This window comes from Elephantulus edwardii, unplaced genomic scaffold (assembly GCF_000299155.1).
Source record: "Elephantulus edwardii isolate Elephantulus edwardi_28Jun2011 unplaced genomic scaffold, EleEdw1.0 scaffold00025, whole genome shotgun sequence".
Taxonomy (NCBI): domain Eukaryota; kingdom Metazoa; phylum Chordata; class Mammalia; order Macroscelidea; family Macroscelididae; genus Elephantulus; species Elephantulus edwardii.
In genome coordinates, this window is record NW_006399775.1 from 15,610,912 (window position 1) to 15,624,897 (window position 13,986).

At 43.2% G+C, this 13,986-nt stretch overlaps 1 protein-coding gene across 1 annotated transcript in view; it reads left to right on the forward strand.

The window, feature by feature from the left end:
* The window catches only part of UVRAG (UV radiation resistance associated), a 349,759-nt gene extending 341,124 nt beyond the window's left edge, over positions 1 to 8,635 (forward strand). The window contains exon 15 of the mRNA XM_006882863.1: positions 7,807 to 8,635. Within this exon, the coding sequence (XP_006882925.1) occupies positions 7,807 to 8,512 (706 nt within the window). The 3' untranslated portion in view covers positions 8,513 to 8,635. The remainder of the gene's footprint in view (positions 1 to 7,806) is intronic.
* The last annotated feature ends 5,351 nt before the right edge of the window (positions 8,636 to 13,986 follow it).

Here is a 13,986-nt window from a genome sequence, read left to right on the forward strand (position 1 = left end):
GGATAGAGCACGGTTTAGGGCTGTTGTACATAGGGTTGCTATGAGTCGCAAACGACTCGACGGCACATAACAACAACAACAACAATCTGTTAATCTGCATTTCTGTGTAAGGCATTCATGTGTTAGAGCTTCAGTTATCCTTTCTATAAAATGGAGAAAATGCTTTTGGAATTTGAAGCCCATGGATGTTAATAATGACAGTAACCATAAATGTCATTTATGGCCACTCTTGCCATCAGCGAACGTTTGACCTTTAGACAACATGGGTGGGACTTCAAGGGCACACTCATGTTGATTTTCTTCCTGTTGTGATGATGGGAGCTCACGTGTTGCTGATTGTCTCCCTGTGAGCAGTTTCTCTCCCATCCTGGAGCTGATAGCTTCACATAGTATTTTCTTACATGTGAGCCCATGACATTCAAGTGCTTGTCACTCAAGGTCAGTTATAAGCCATATGCAGATCATCCACTGCTCAAGAGACCTGCATGCCCAGCCCCCATTCCCACCCCCTGCAATTCATGGATCAACTGTCCATGCCAAGGATTTTAAATACTTGCTTTTATTTTAACCTTACCATAGTATAGTCTATTTTACAAAAGGAAAAACTTTGTAAACACAAAGAGGATTAAGTCACTACCTATAATCATATAGCTAATAAGTGGTGTGTTTGACCTTTAGTAATAGCTGCAATTGATTATATCTCCAAATAGTGTCGTAGTGACAGAACTAGAAGTAGAATCCTGGTCTTTGCACATCCTTTCTCACTAACACCTTTGTCTCCAGGCACAGATCAGGAAGGGTAACTGACTACAGCAAAGGCTTATAAAATGAAAAGGAAGTTAGTCTCTTCAAGTTCAGAGATATCAGAGAAGACTTATCTGGTCCCTGAACTCAAGGCCACTTGGCTTTTTCCTCATTGTACAATTTAATTCTATAAAATACAATGTTGATGATTGGTTGTCTAAAAGACAGTCTACATGAAGGAAACACAATTATATGAACATATGCAAAATTTTTTAAAGGTTGTCATTTAGTAATTTAACAATCCCCAGAACATTTCCATTATTTAGCATCCAAACTGTGATTCACAAAACCATGGCCTAGTAAATTTGCAATTACAGTATCTTGGGGTTGTTTTTTAATAAATTCCTTTTAATTACAGCACTAAAGCCCAACTCCAGATGTCCGATTTCCAGGCTGGATCTGAGCCAAACTGGACGAGACGTGCAGTCAGGGCTGAGGAGGTTCAGATGTGTGCAGATGGGGGCTGTCTTACCTGGTGTGTGGCTTTCCGGCTCAGCACCTCCAGATCGGGAGCCTTTGGACACACAGGGAGCCTGGGAGGGGTGGAGAATAGAGAGAAGAGACCACATCTCCCACATCCACCTCCACTCTTCTCCAGAATGCCCACGTTTACGCTTTTGGTGTTGTTTCCAGAATAGACTCTCTAAATTACTCTTTTCAGCTTAATGAGTCTATTGAATTCATCTGATAAGCTTTTAAAACTTGGCCATTGTAGCTTGAACCTTGCTCTACCCTGCGCCATCGTCAGCTCCACCATCATGTTCATATGAGAAACTTTGTCACATATAATCAGAAAACCTCTATGTTTCTACTGCCTCCCCTCATAAAGTCAGGGTGTAACCAGACAAAATGACTGCTCACGGCAGTTTGGTTTTAAATAGTAAAATTTTAGACACACATTCTAAAGGTACAGAAATAAGGGAACAATTAAATTATGATACTCTACTCAATGGAGCAGTAATTTAAAAATTTTATTTACTGAGAGGGTTTAGTAACAATCCAAAAGCAGGATTCAGAATTGTAAATATTCCCCACAAATACAACTTTGGGATTATTTTTTTTTTTGGTTGGAGCATGCATACATAAAATTAAAGTCACAAAGGAAAATGTCCAAAATAAATAGAGGTTATTTGATAGGTAGCAGAGGATCCTGAGCGATTTTTCTAGTGAGTATCAGTTGTTACAATAATTACAAATATATACATATTTGTGTTTATGTATATTTTTTCAGTGTAATAATTTAATATGTAATCTTTTTGGAGATCCCACTGTCTTTAAAATCTGGAACATAGCTAATACCTTAAAAGTAATTTAGAAAGTGAAATTAATTCCAAGCAGCAACACTGATGCTACAAACTCGTCATTATTATGCTCCAAACATCCTCTGGCCTGTCATTCAGGTCCTGTTTACTCTTACTTTGCCCACAATTCTTGGGACATTTACTTTATAAGAACACAGAAAATTGGAAGTGAACCACAAAAGCAGAGAGAGAAGCGAAGCCACTGACGGCAGACAGCGGCCTCGCTGCACCAACAGCCTGGCGTGGAGGGAGGAGGATGCAGGAGAGCGCCACGTGCAGCCTTGGGAACGCTCGGACTCACCCTCAGACACATGTCACAAAACTTGTGCAGACTCTTACTGTGTCACAGCTCAGTAGTGCATGTGCACGTTAAGGAACCAGAGTCACCAAGACAGTGCCTTTCTTGTTCAGTTTATTTAGTTTAGGATTTTAAGAAAGACCTTAATTTTTTTTAAAAAAAGAAAGAAAACTAACTTTTATCTCACATGGCTAAAAATGAGGGAAGGACGCCAAAACATATTCTTCAAAGGGTAAACCTTGCCTATACAAAATAGCAGATACTTCCACTGTTCCTAAAAGGGAAAGTTTTATTATTACTTGGATTTTCCAAATTGCACCTGATACTGTCAATGCCTGAGTTCCCAAAGGCAAGATGCTGTGCAGTCCCAGAGGTGGAGGTTGTTGTTGTTATGTGCTGTCGAGCCATTTGCGACTCATAACGACCCTATGTACAACAGCCCTAAACCCTGCTCTATCCTGTGCCAATCTCATTGCCTCCTACACACCCATCCCGATTACCCCAGTCACTGAATCAATCCACCTCATAGAGGGTCTTCCCCTCCTGCGCTGTCCCTCCACTCTGCCCAGCATGATGTCCCTCTCCAAAGACCTGTCTCTCCTTACAACATGTCCAAAGTATGTCAGGCGAAGCCCCAGAATCCTTGCCTCCAAGGAGCAGCCTGGTTTAACCCTCTCTGGAATCTGTTTGTTTTCTTGGCAGTCCATGGTACATTCGATACTCTTCTCCAGCACCACAGCTCAAAGGCGTCAATTCTCCTTCTATCCTCCCTAGTCATTGTCCAACTCTCTGATGCATAAGAAGTGATTGCAAAAACCATGGCCCATATCAGGCGGACCTTAGTCTCCAGAGAGACACCGTTGTTCTTGAGTACTTTAGAGAGGTCCCTAACCGCAGACTTTCCCATCGCAATATGTTTTTTTTATTTCCTGGCTACTGGTCCCAGAGGTGAAGAGTTTTAATCCACCAGATGCTCTGCTCCTCTACCAGTCAGATCTGATTTGACAGTACACACACACACACACACACACACACACACACCCCAAAAAAAAACACCTCAAAGTCAACTGAAGAATGATCCCACAAAATCAGATTGTCAGAGAAATATCAGTCTCCACATTAGTGTCTGTTGTGCCAAGAAATTTGGAGAACAGCTACTTCTCCAACTGACTAGAAGAAATCCATGTTTATTCCCATTCCCCAAAAAAAGTGATCCAACAATGTGGATATTATCTAACAATATCATTAATGTAACAAGCAAACAAGACCTTGCTGAAGATTATCCAAAAATGACTGGAGCAGCACATCAGCAGAGAACTGCCAGATGTATAAGTTGGGGTTAGAAGAGGCCATGACACTAGAGACATTATAGCCAATGTCAGAAGGATCTTAGCTGAAAGCAGATAGTACCAGAGGAATGTCCATCTGTGTTTCATTTTCTATACAAAGACATTTGACTGTGTGGATCACAATAAATTGTGGCTAACCTTAAGAGGAATGGGAATCCCAGAACACTTGATAGTGCTCATGTGAAACCTATACTTGGATCAGGAAGCAGGTGTCCTAACAGAGTCAAGAGAACACTGCATGGTTCAAAATCAGGAAAGGTATATGCCAAGGATGCTAGGGATATATCCTATCTCCGTACCTTTTCAACCTGTATGCAGAACAGATCATTCAGGAGGCTGGACTCTTTGAGGAGGAATGTGGTATCAGGATTGGAGGAAGACTCATCAATAACCTGTGTTATGCTGATGACACAACCTTGCTTGCTAAAACAGGAGAACCTGAGACACTCACTGCAGAAAGCCAAGGATTGTGGTCTTCAATATGGACTGAAGCTCAATATCAAGAAAACAAAGATTCTCGCCACTAGGCCAATTGGCAGCATCACGGAGAAGAGGTTGAGATTGTTAACAATTTCAGCATGCTTGGTGCACCATCAGTACTCTTAGTACCAGCAGTCAGGAAATCAAAAGACTAATTGCATTAGGAAATCTGCTGTCAAGGACTTCTCCAGAGTACTGAGGGGCAAGAATGTCAGTCTGGAGACTAAAGCGCACCTGATCTGAGCTATGATCTTCACAGTTGCTTGCTATGCATCAGAGAACTGGACAGTGACTAAGGATAATGGAAGAAGAATCGATGCCTTTGAGTTGTGATGCTGGAGGAGAGTACTGAACATACGATGGACTGACACGAGAACAAACAGATCAGTCCTAGAGAGAGTGAAACCAAGCTGCTCCTTAAAGGACCTCTGTCTCACATACTTTGAGCATGTTGCCAGGAGGGCCCAGCCCTTGGAGAAGGATATCATACTCAGAAGGGTAGAGGGAGACAGCACAAGAGAGGAAGACACTTGAAGAGATGGATTGACTCAACAACTGGGGTAATGGAGTTAGGTGCGTTGGAGACAATGAAATTGGCTCAAGATAGGGTAGGGCTCAGAGCTGTTGTACATAGAGTTGCTATGAGCCGCAGGCAATACAACAGCACCTAACAACAACATTAAATTAACAGTAACATCTGTAGGGTTAGGTAGATAAGATAAACCTGAAACCTAACTTGTTGCCATCAAGTCAATTCTAATAGGGTTAAAAGAGAAGGCCTGTATATTAAGTTAGTGTCTCATTGTTATTGTTGCTGTTCTTATGTGTCATCAAGTCACTTGCAACTCATATCGACCCTATGTACAACAGCCCTAAACTCTGCTCTGCCCTGTGCCAGTCGCACTGTCTCTGACACTCCCATCCCGATTATCCCAGTCACAGAATCCATCCACCTCGTAGAGGGCCTTCTCCTCCTGCGTTGTCCCTCCACCCTCCCAAGCATGATGTCCCTCTCTAAGGACCGGTCCCTCCTTACAACATGTCCAAAATATGTTAGACAGAGCCTCAGAATCCTTACCTCCAAGGAGCCTATATACAATAGCACTTAGTAAATGTAGGTTGCATCTGACTATAGGATGCAACATGGCAGCCTAGAGACACCAGATCTAGTTCACTTGCAGCTCTCCAGCCTTGCGACCAGCCACCCCACCACTGCTTGCCTGCCTTTCCCACGTGGATTAGAGGTTGCACACAACCCCTGGCAGTGCTGGGAACATCATGGTGCTCAGAAAAATGGTAATTCTCATCCCTTTGTAGTTGGGAGGAAGGGGTGTCATTTCCTTATATTTATGAGCAATGTTTTGGGTCAGTTTTAAAGTGAAAGAGGCCTTCAACATTCCCCTTACTTTGTGTCAGCTACACTCGGTGTGCCCAGACCTGCGGCTCTGGGCAGTCCAGGACAATTGTACAGCTGTGAGTGGTCAAATACTTGGTGGCCAGCGACAGCTCTGTTAGTGTAGATCTGGCCCACTGCTGACCTGGAGGCCTCTGGGCTGGAACAGTAACCAAAAGCTCAGTTCATCCGTGGGTGATGGTGACATGCTGTTTTGATTAGCTAGCTGCCCTGGACAAGCATTTAATGAGGGTCACTGTCAGCAGGTGGCAAAGTAAAAACAACCAGGTTGACAAAAATGTCTATTTGACTAAATTACTGTGAGTTCTGACAACATGGTACCTGAAAACCTAAATGAAGGCCTGCAGGTTTGCTCTGTTTCGTTTTGGTTTTTTAAAGCAGTAAAAATGGTAGTTTACTGATCTCTTTGCCAGTTCTGCATGTGCCTCAGCAACCACCTCTAATTATGAATTCTCCTGGCACCAGCACATTTGGTAAGAAAGGGGAGCCTGACAGGCTCGTGAATTAGAGCTTGCCTTTTCTCAAGGAGACACCCCTACTGAAGTGTCTAAAACCACAGGTATAATCTAGCATTGGAGAAAAACCCAAGCATAGGAGAAGAGGGAGAGGGGTTCTGGGTCCGGGACCCACAGTTGTGGACTCAGGTGGAAGGGGTCCCAGGTATCTTCTTTTTCAGGACACTTCTCACAGTTGTATTTCGAAAATATATTTAAGTAGTTATGTATGTCTCTTCCTTAAAGGCACCCTAATGGCACAATGGATTAAGCGTTGGGCTGCTAACCGTAAGGTCCATGGTTTGAACACACCAGGAGGACGAGACAGTGTCTGCAGCCTTGGGGGCCCCTGTGGGATCCTTCTGCTCTGTTGTAGGGTCTCAGTGAGTTGGAATCTACTAGACAGCATGAGTTTGGGTTTCCGAGTTTTTCCTGCAAAATTAGAAGCAGCTCAGAGTCAGAGCTTAGTGTGTTCGCGTGTCCTCTCCCCAGGGCACATGTAGTAGCTGTTGGTTGAGTGAGTGGGTGGGTCCGAGTCGAGCCTCAAGGCCTCAGCTCCTGCCTAGTAGTTACCCTTTGTCAACCAGCTTCTGTTTGTGAGTCTCTTCTGAAGATCTCAAGTCAGATGGATCTTGTGTTTGCACCTGTGTCCGGGCTCAGTCTGCTCATGGAGTTGAATTGAAGCTGACTAACTTTATCCAAGTCCAGCGTCTAGAATTATGGTCAGTGTGTAACGTGACTGTCATTGCCAGAATCTGGGTCCTCTCCTCCTATTGACTAGTATTTCGGCCCTGTGAACAATAATTGGTACTGTGCTTTATTGGCAGGGTTTTTGTGAGGACTGAGTGATGGATATGAAATTACTTCAGAAACTACAATGCTTTGTATAGTTGAACAGTAATTGTTATTGCCGACTCAAAAGTATCCTCCCAACAAGTAAGTCAGGCTCAAAAGAAGGCACTGAAGATCGAGTATTGTAAAAAATCTAGCCTTGTAAAGAAGGCATCATTCCCCAAGTTGATTTTTTTTGTTGTTGCAGTTTTGGGGATTTTTTCCCCCCCTTCTTTTTTCATGAATGTACTTTTAGGCTTCTCTCAGCTAGTTCTTCAATGAAAGATGATTAGCACTTGGTACTTGGAAGACTGTTGCTCGTGGAGTCCTTAGTCATGGGTTCTTGTCCTTGCCTCACCACTAACTCATTGAGTCAACAAGGGCAAGTCAGCTCTGCTGGGTAGAGGTGACTGCTTTGAGAAGATAAAATAAGGTTGGTTATTAATAACAGAAGTTAAAAATATAGATAGCCCTTCGGACATATGATGTTGATTATATCCCAAGTGTATTTTTCTTTCCAGATCCAGTTCCTTGTGTTACTTCAGCTTTTCCCCAGATGGAATGGTTTCTGGCCCTCCTCCCTGCCCTGGCCTTTCTCCTCTGAATGCATTTCAGAATGCCTGCACCCTTCTTGAAGGGAGTTCCCAAAATTGAACCCAGCATGCTTCGTATTACTTCTTTATCCGGACACTACAATTAATACTGTCTAAAACTGATTATGATCTGCTTTTATTATGGCAAATCTAAATATACTATTTCATGTCTCTAGGTGCAGAAAGAAGGCTTAAACTGAGTTTTGAAGTAAAAAAAATAATGTCTCGTTTTTGTCTTCTAGTGACAGACATCACACCTCCAGCGCAATCCCTGTTCCAAAGAGACAAAGCTCCATATTTGGGGGTGCAGAAGTGGGCTTCTCTGGAGGGATCCCTTCACCAGACAAAGGACACCGAAAACGGGCCAGCTCAGAGAATGAGAGACTCCAGTACAAAACGCCTCCTCCCAGTTACAACTCTGCATTGGTCCAGCCTGCACCCACCATCCCCTCCATGGTCGAGTCCGAGAGAAAGATATCATCACTGTCCTCCTCCTTGGATACTTCCCTGGACTTCTCCAAAGAAAATAAGAAAAAAGGGGTAGATTTGGATAACAGCTTAAATAGAGGCCCTGTAAGTGTGAATCCCAGTCAGGAACCAGAAGCAGCAGCTTCCTCGGACCCTCTGACCACGGTGAATGGCACTCTCCTGCCCAGCGAGCAGGCTGGCACCTCAGACGCCCAGCTGCCGGGTGAGTTCCACCCTGTTCCGGAAGCTGAGCTCTGTTGTACCGTGGAACAAGCGGAAGAAATCATTGGGCTGGAAGCCACAGGCTTCACCTCAGGAGATCAGCTCGAAGCATTTAACTGCATTCCAGTGGACAGTGCCGTGGCCGTGGAGTGTGACGAACAAGTTCTGGGAGAATTTGAAGAGTTCTCCCGAAGGATCTATGCACTGAATGAAAACATGTCCAGCTTCCGCCGGCCACGTCGGAGTTCCGAGAAGTGAAGGGAGCAGACGGACGTGCTCAGAAGGACCAGGACAGAGTTGCTGCTGCAAATGAGGATAAAGCTGCACTTCCCCTTTGTAATAATTATGGAACAAAATGAATATGAATGGAGGATATTCCTCAGAAAAAAATGAATTTTGAAAATTGAGGAAAGACTCAGGATCATTGTGTACCGTGGGCCAGACAAAGTTAGATTTTGCTTTCAAGATGTGCTTTTCAGGCTAGATGATTGTTTTAAGGCAAAAGTCACTGTCTGGTTTGGAAGAGCTTATAGCCCGCTTTTCAGGCTAGATGATTGTTTTAAGGCAAAAGTCACTGTCTGGTTTGGAAGAGCTTATAGCCCAAGTCACCTTATAGGTACTTGTTTGCTTTTATTTACACTTCTATGTTTCTTCAGAGGGAAGATGATAATATATATAAATAATATAATGAATTCCCTATTAGTTTCTCATAAGCATTTGCCCTGCACAGAGTTTATACAACTTTGGAAAAATTGAATATTCAGAAATAGGTCCCATCCATCAGGTTATGATTAAGCAGCACGGTGGCCCTCCCTCTGCCCCAGCCCACAGTCAACCTGCAGACACCATTGTTGGTCCCTCTTCACCATGGGTGGGTTCTGCATCCTGAAAAATGGGCGTATCAAAGTCACTCTTCTATTGGTTTTTAACTCAGTAGCCATGACCTTTCACCTCCTCTCAGTAGCCATAGCCTTGATATAGCCCTCAAAAATTAGATTAACACGTTGCCGCAAATGACAGCTATCTGTGTTTCTAAGCACGGTCGTCAGTTTAAAAGTGTGCAGCAACATGTTAAAAGCCTCACCTCTGGAGGCTCCCAGAGAATTCTGAAGGACCTCAGGGTTACTGCAGTCAGATAACGTCCAGTCCACTCTGGGGCCTCAAGTTCTGATGTGGGCAGATGCTGTGGTCTAAAGTAAAGCGTGCTTTCTGACAGTGCACTCACCAGACAAAATCCTTTCTGTAAACCCACATTAATTTATTAAATTTCAGTCTGAAAGAAGGCATTGTATATGATGAAATCTGTGTAGAGAGTCAACGTTATCTGATGTGCAAACTGCAAGGCAGTTAGGATAGTTGGAGTAAGATACTAAACGAAGCATAGAATACTGTTGGTATGTGTGCAATTGCATAAATACTGAATTATGTTTTTCACCTCCACTTTGTCATTCCTGGAATTTAGATTTTGTTTGCTATTGCTTTATATTTTATGTACCCAAGGACATCGCCTCAGGGTTGCAAGCTCTTTATGAAAAATTTATCCACATATACATGTATTATATAGAAGAATAAAATTTGTGTTTACTTCACCTGACCTGATTTTTTATTCCCCAGCTTTGAATTTCCTCATGAACATGTGTGTCCATGTGCTTGCTACGTCTTGACAAGGCCAGCCTGACCAAAAGTCATGGCTGTACTGAAGCTGAGGTTGACTTCATTTGAGTTTACATGTTGTGTACATGTGTTACATGTGTGCGTCACAGCCACCTCCATCTAACTTGGAATTCCATATTCTACTGGGCATCCTTAGGCTCTGACTTAAAGCTACATTGTAAAATGGCCTAGAAAGCTCGGATGGTCTAGGCTGAGGGGGGTGGCACTGCTCATCCAAAGGTAGCACGTCTCTGGCAGTTTGAATCCAGCAGCGGCTCCGTTTGTGGCCTTGGAACCCCAGTGAAGGATCAGCTATGTCTCAATGGCAATGATTTTTTTTTTAGTTGAATAGAAATAGTTCACCTTGCTGTAGTCTGTTTAAAGAAATTTGCAACCTAGCAAACAGACCTGGCCTCCAGCAATTGAAGGAAAGCTGTAAATTCATTTGAGTCCATCGCTTCCACATAAAAAAGCAAAGTTATTCGAGACCTTGAGCTGAAGCCATTTGTAAACTTACAGCTTCTGTGCAGTGTACCATCATTCCTTTCCCAGTCACAGAGGGTGAATGCAGTTTTGGATATCCAGCCAGACCCTAGGAATAGGCTGGGTTCAGTTTCAAACCACTGCAACAAAGTAGACTTCAGTAAGTTACACACATTTGCTTTCCAGTGTATAAGCCTTGATAAGCTATATTTACACCATCCTATTGCCTAATGAGTATGCAATAGTATTATGAAAAAGGTGGAAATATTATGAGAATTACCAAAATTTAAGAGCCGCAAAGTGAACAACTGATGTCAGAAAAGTGGTAGCATTAGATGTACTTGCTTCATGCATGGTTACTACAGACCTTCAGCTTGTGGCTTATTTGGGGTGTGTTTTTTTGTTTTTTAAAGGCAATACCGACAAAGCACAGTATAGCAAAGTGCAATAAATGAAATGGGCCTATATTTCAGGCCAGGCTGCACGAGTTCTCCAGTGAGGTCACATCTACAGCACGAAGGAGGAAGGCCCTGAAGGACTGGGTTGGTACTGAAGAGTGACGATGACCTGCGTGCGGGTTCTTTATTTCCCCAGACATGGTAGTGGGCTCATTCTGTTGCAGGTGCTCCAATCTGGCCCCGCCGCCACGCAGGAGGGGCATGGACCAGGTCCTTGTGGTCACAGTACTGACCTCAGGGATTACACAGCCAGATGGAGCCTGGAGCTCTGGGCATCCATCCACCATCTCCCCTTCCTGGACCTCTGATTCTGGGGTTCACAGCCTCTCACCTCTGCAGTGCGAATGTGATCTGATTGCTCAAAGCTGACCAATAGTCATTTTTACATTTGCTCGGTCCACACTGTTCCTGATGCTGTGTGCCTCAAAACACCACTCAGGTTTGGGTTTGTTTAATTTGGATTTTGGCTTTTCATCTGACTTTGATTCCTGCAGTTTCTGTCATGACCTGTCTGTAACCTACAGTATTTACATGTCTGCAGGAATAACTGTTCATTTTCCAAAGCTGCAGAATTAGTTTTGCCTCTGCTCAAAGTGGGAAATGTAGAATGAGTTATTATCTTTTGCTAATATTTTAATTAGTCTATGGAGTCACCAGAAACCTTTTTATTTTTGCTTTGGGTCTATAAATTGAAATGTAAATACACTCTTATCTATTTCTTAATTGCTGAAAGCACTTTCCATTTTCACCTAGCTAAAATACTTAGCAGCCAACGAATGTTATCAAGTGAATATTTGATTATGTTTTCTCTTTCCACTTCCCTTTGCCCACTTTGGAAATTCCAGAGGGTTTTTCCCCCCTCAGAATATTAGTTTTGGATGATTGTATCCAGCTATATTTTTATAGCAGTCCTAATGGTGCCCATTTATCCTGACCTAACCGGTTATTTAAATAATTTTTTAAATCACCACCAATAATAAATGGCATGTGAAACTGATCTGTTGGTAATTGGGAGAGAACTCAGCATCTGTATTTATAAAATAAAATTGATTGGTATTTATTTTGAGAGTTAAAAGTGTATGTTATTTCCCTGCTATGTTTGAGTCCTGTCTCCATTGTTTTGAATTTCACATTGAAGCCGAGTTAACCATGAAAACCTCGTTCCTAAACAGCCAGCCAGCCACTCAGCACGTACTGAGCTCTCTGTGCCAAGAACTGGGGCGAACAAGGTGAAAATAAAGACTAATAAGCCGTGACCTCTGCCCCGTTCTCTAGTGGACTTGCAGCTGTGTTAACAGTGCTAGATTAGTGTGAGAAATCCTGTGATGGAGATACATATAGCCAAACAAGAGAAGACAGTTACTACTTGTAACTCAGAGATTTTGAAGTTCATGTAAGTCATGCTGAAAAAGGAGGTGAGATCTTACCTTGTAGGGGAAGCAAACAATAAGGGAAAAGTTTCAGAGTCAAGGCAGAGCCTGGCATCTATTTGGAAAATAGCTAGGAGTCTGCTGTGCTTAGGACCTACAAGGAGAGATTGAGTTTTGGCTATTGAGGAAAGACTTCTGGTGCCCAGAAAAGGGAGTTGCACTTGTGAGCAATCTGTAGGGAGATGACCTGTCCAGGTCCTATGTGTAGCAACCACGTTGAGGCTGGTCTCCAATGATACTCATTGAGTGTATAATCAGTTCTCTTTTTTTTTTGTTGGGGGAAAAAAACTACATCATAAAAAGAGGTGCATACTTTTCCTACCCATTCATTTGTTGATGAGCACTTGGGTTGCTTCCATGTCTTTGCTATTGTGAATAAAGCAGTAATAAACATGGGTGTGCATATACATCTGTTTGGGTATCAGCACTGGTTTCTGTAGGGTATAATAAAATGCCACGCAACACCGAAAAACAATGAATTTGTAGAACATTACGCAACTTGGGTGACACTGGAGGACATTATGCTAAATGAAATACCTCAGTCACAAAAGGATAGATACTGTATAACACCACTGTTAGAAAGTAAGACTGACATGGAGGGCTAGAGGAAGAATAGGAAAAGAATGGATAATGAACACCATTGTAACAGATGAGGGGAAGAATGGTTTGAAAGGAATATATGATTAGGCATTGTATGTATGACAACAGCCCAGAATAAGAGGTTCATTGCAAAGTGGACTGGAAGGGGAGAGAGAGGAAATTTCAACAATGAATATTTTTAAAAGCAAAAAGTGAACTGGGGGAGTGAGGAAAATGTGCAACAATAAATTAAAATCCAACTTTTCTGTTAAGTGCCATCGAGTCATAGGCAATTCACAGCGACCCTATGAACGAAAGTCCTCAACAGTTACATGACTTTTATCCTTTCTCCATGTTTGTAGGGTTTCCCGAGGCAAGCTATTTATGGAAATGGATGCCACTCCTGCTTTCAAGCTTGTTTTCGCCAGAGAGTGCCACCAAACACTCCACCATGGGTAACCAATATCACATTTGGCATGTCAGTGTCACAGTGTTCAGCTTCACAGCGACCACAAGTTGCCTCTGTACGGCAAGTGGACACACCAGGGCTATGTGACCTAGAAGAATGTTTCACCAAAAACAAAGACAGGCCTTAGGGCCGCGGATTAGAGTCACCCACCTGTGGCTTGGTAACATCGCTTTCGGTCCAAGAGACCAACTGGTCTCTATGTTGTTAAGTGCCATCGAGTCGTAGGCGACTCATAGCGACCCTATTTTGCCTACTTTTCTCTAAACTTTCATTAAAATCACAGTAAACGCAAAAGAGGTGCACCTTGTGCCCCTAATGTTTCCAGCAAATTCTAAATAACTGGACTGGTGGTGGTGTGCACCTAGCCGTTCCCAGGAGCATGGCTGGTGGCTCTGGCAGCACAGTGCTAAAAGCCCCATGGGACTGCCCACCTCTTTCACCCTCCACTCTGGTTTGTGATCTTAGTGAGATCCTTGACCTTTTAAGGGTCCCTATTCTCATCAGTAAGGAACTGGAGGGTGTGGGCCTGCTGCAAGGCTGTGGTGCTCAGTGTTGGTCCCTTTCCTGCCTGCAGTGGAAAAAATGCCTGAGATGCGTTATCAGGCCTCCCATGCTTGCCAAAGCCACTAACACTCTAAACCACGCTCCTAATCTGAAGCA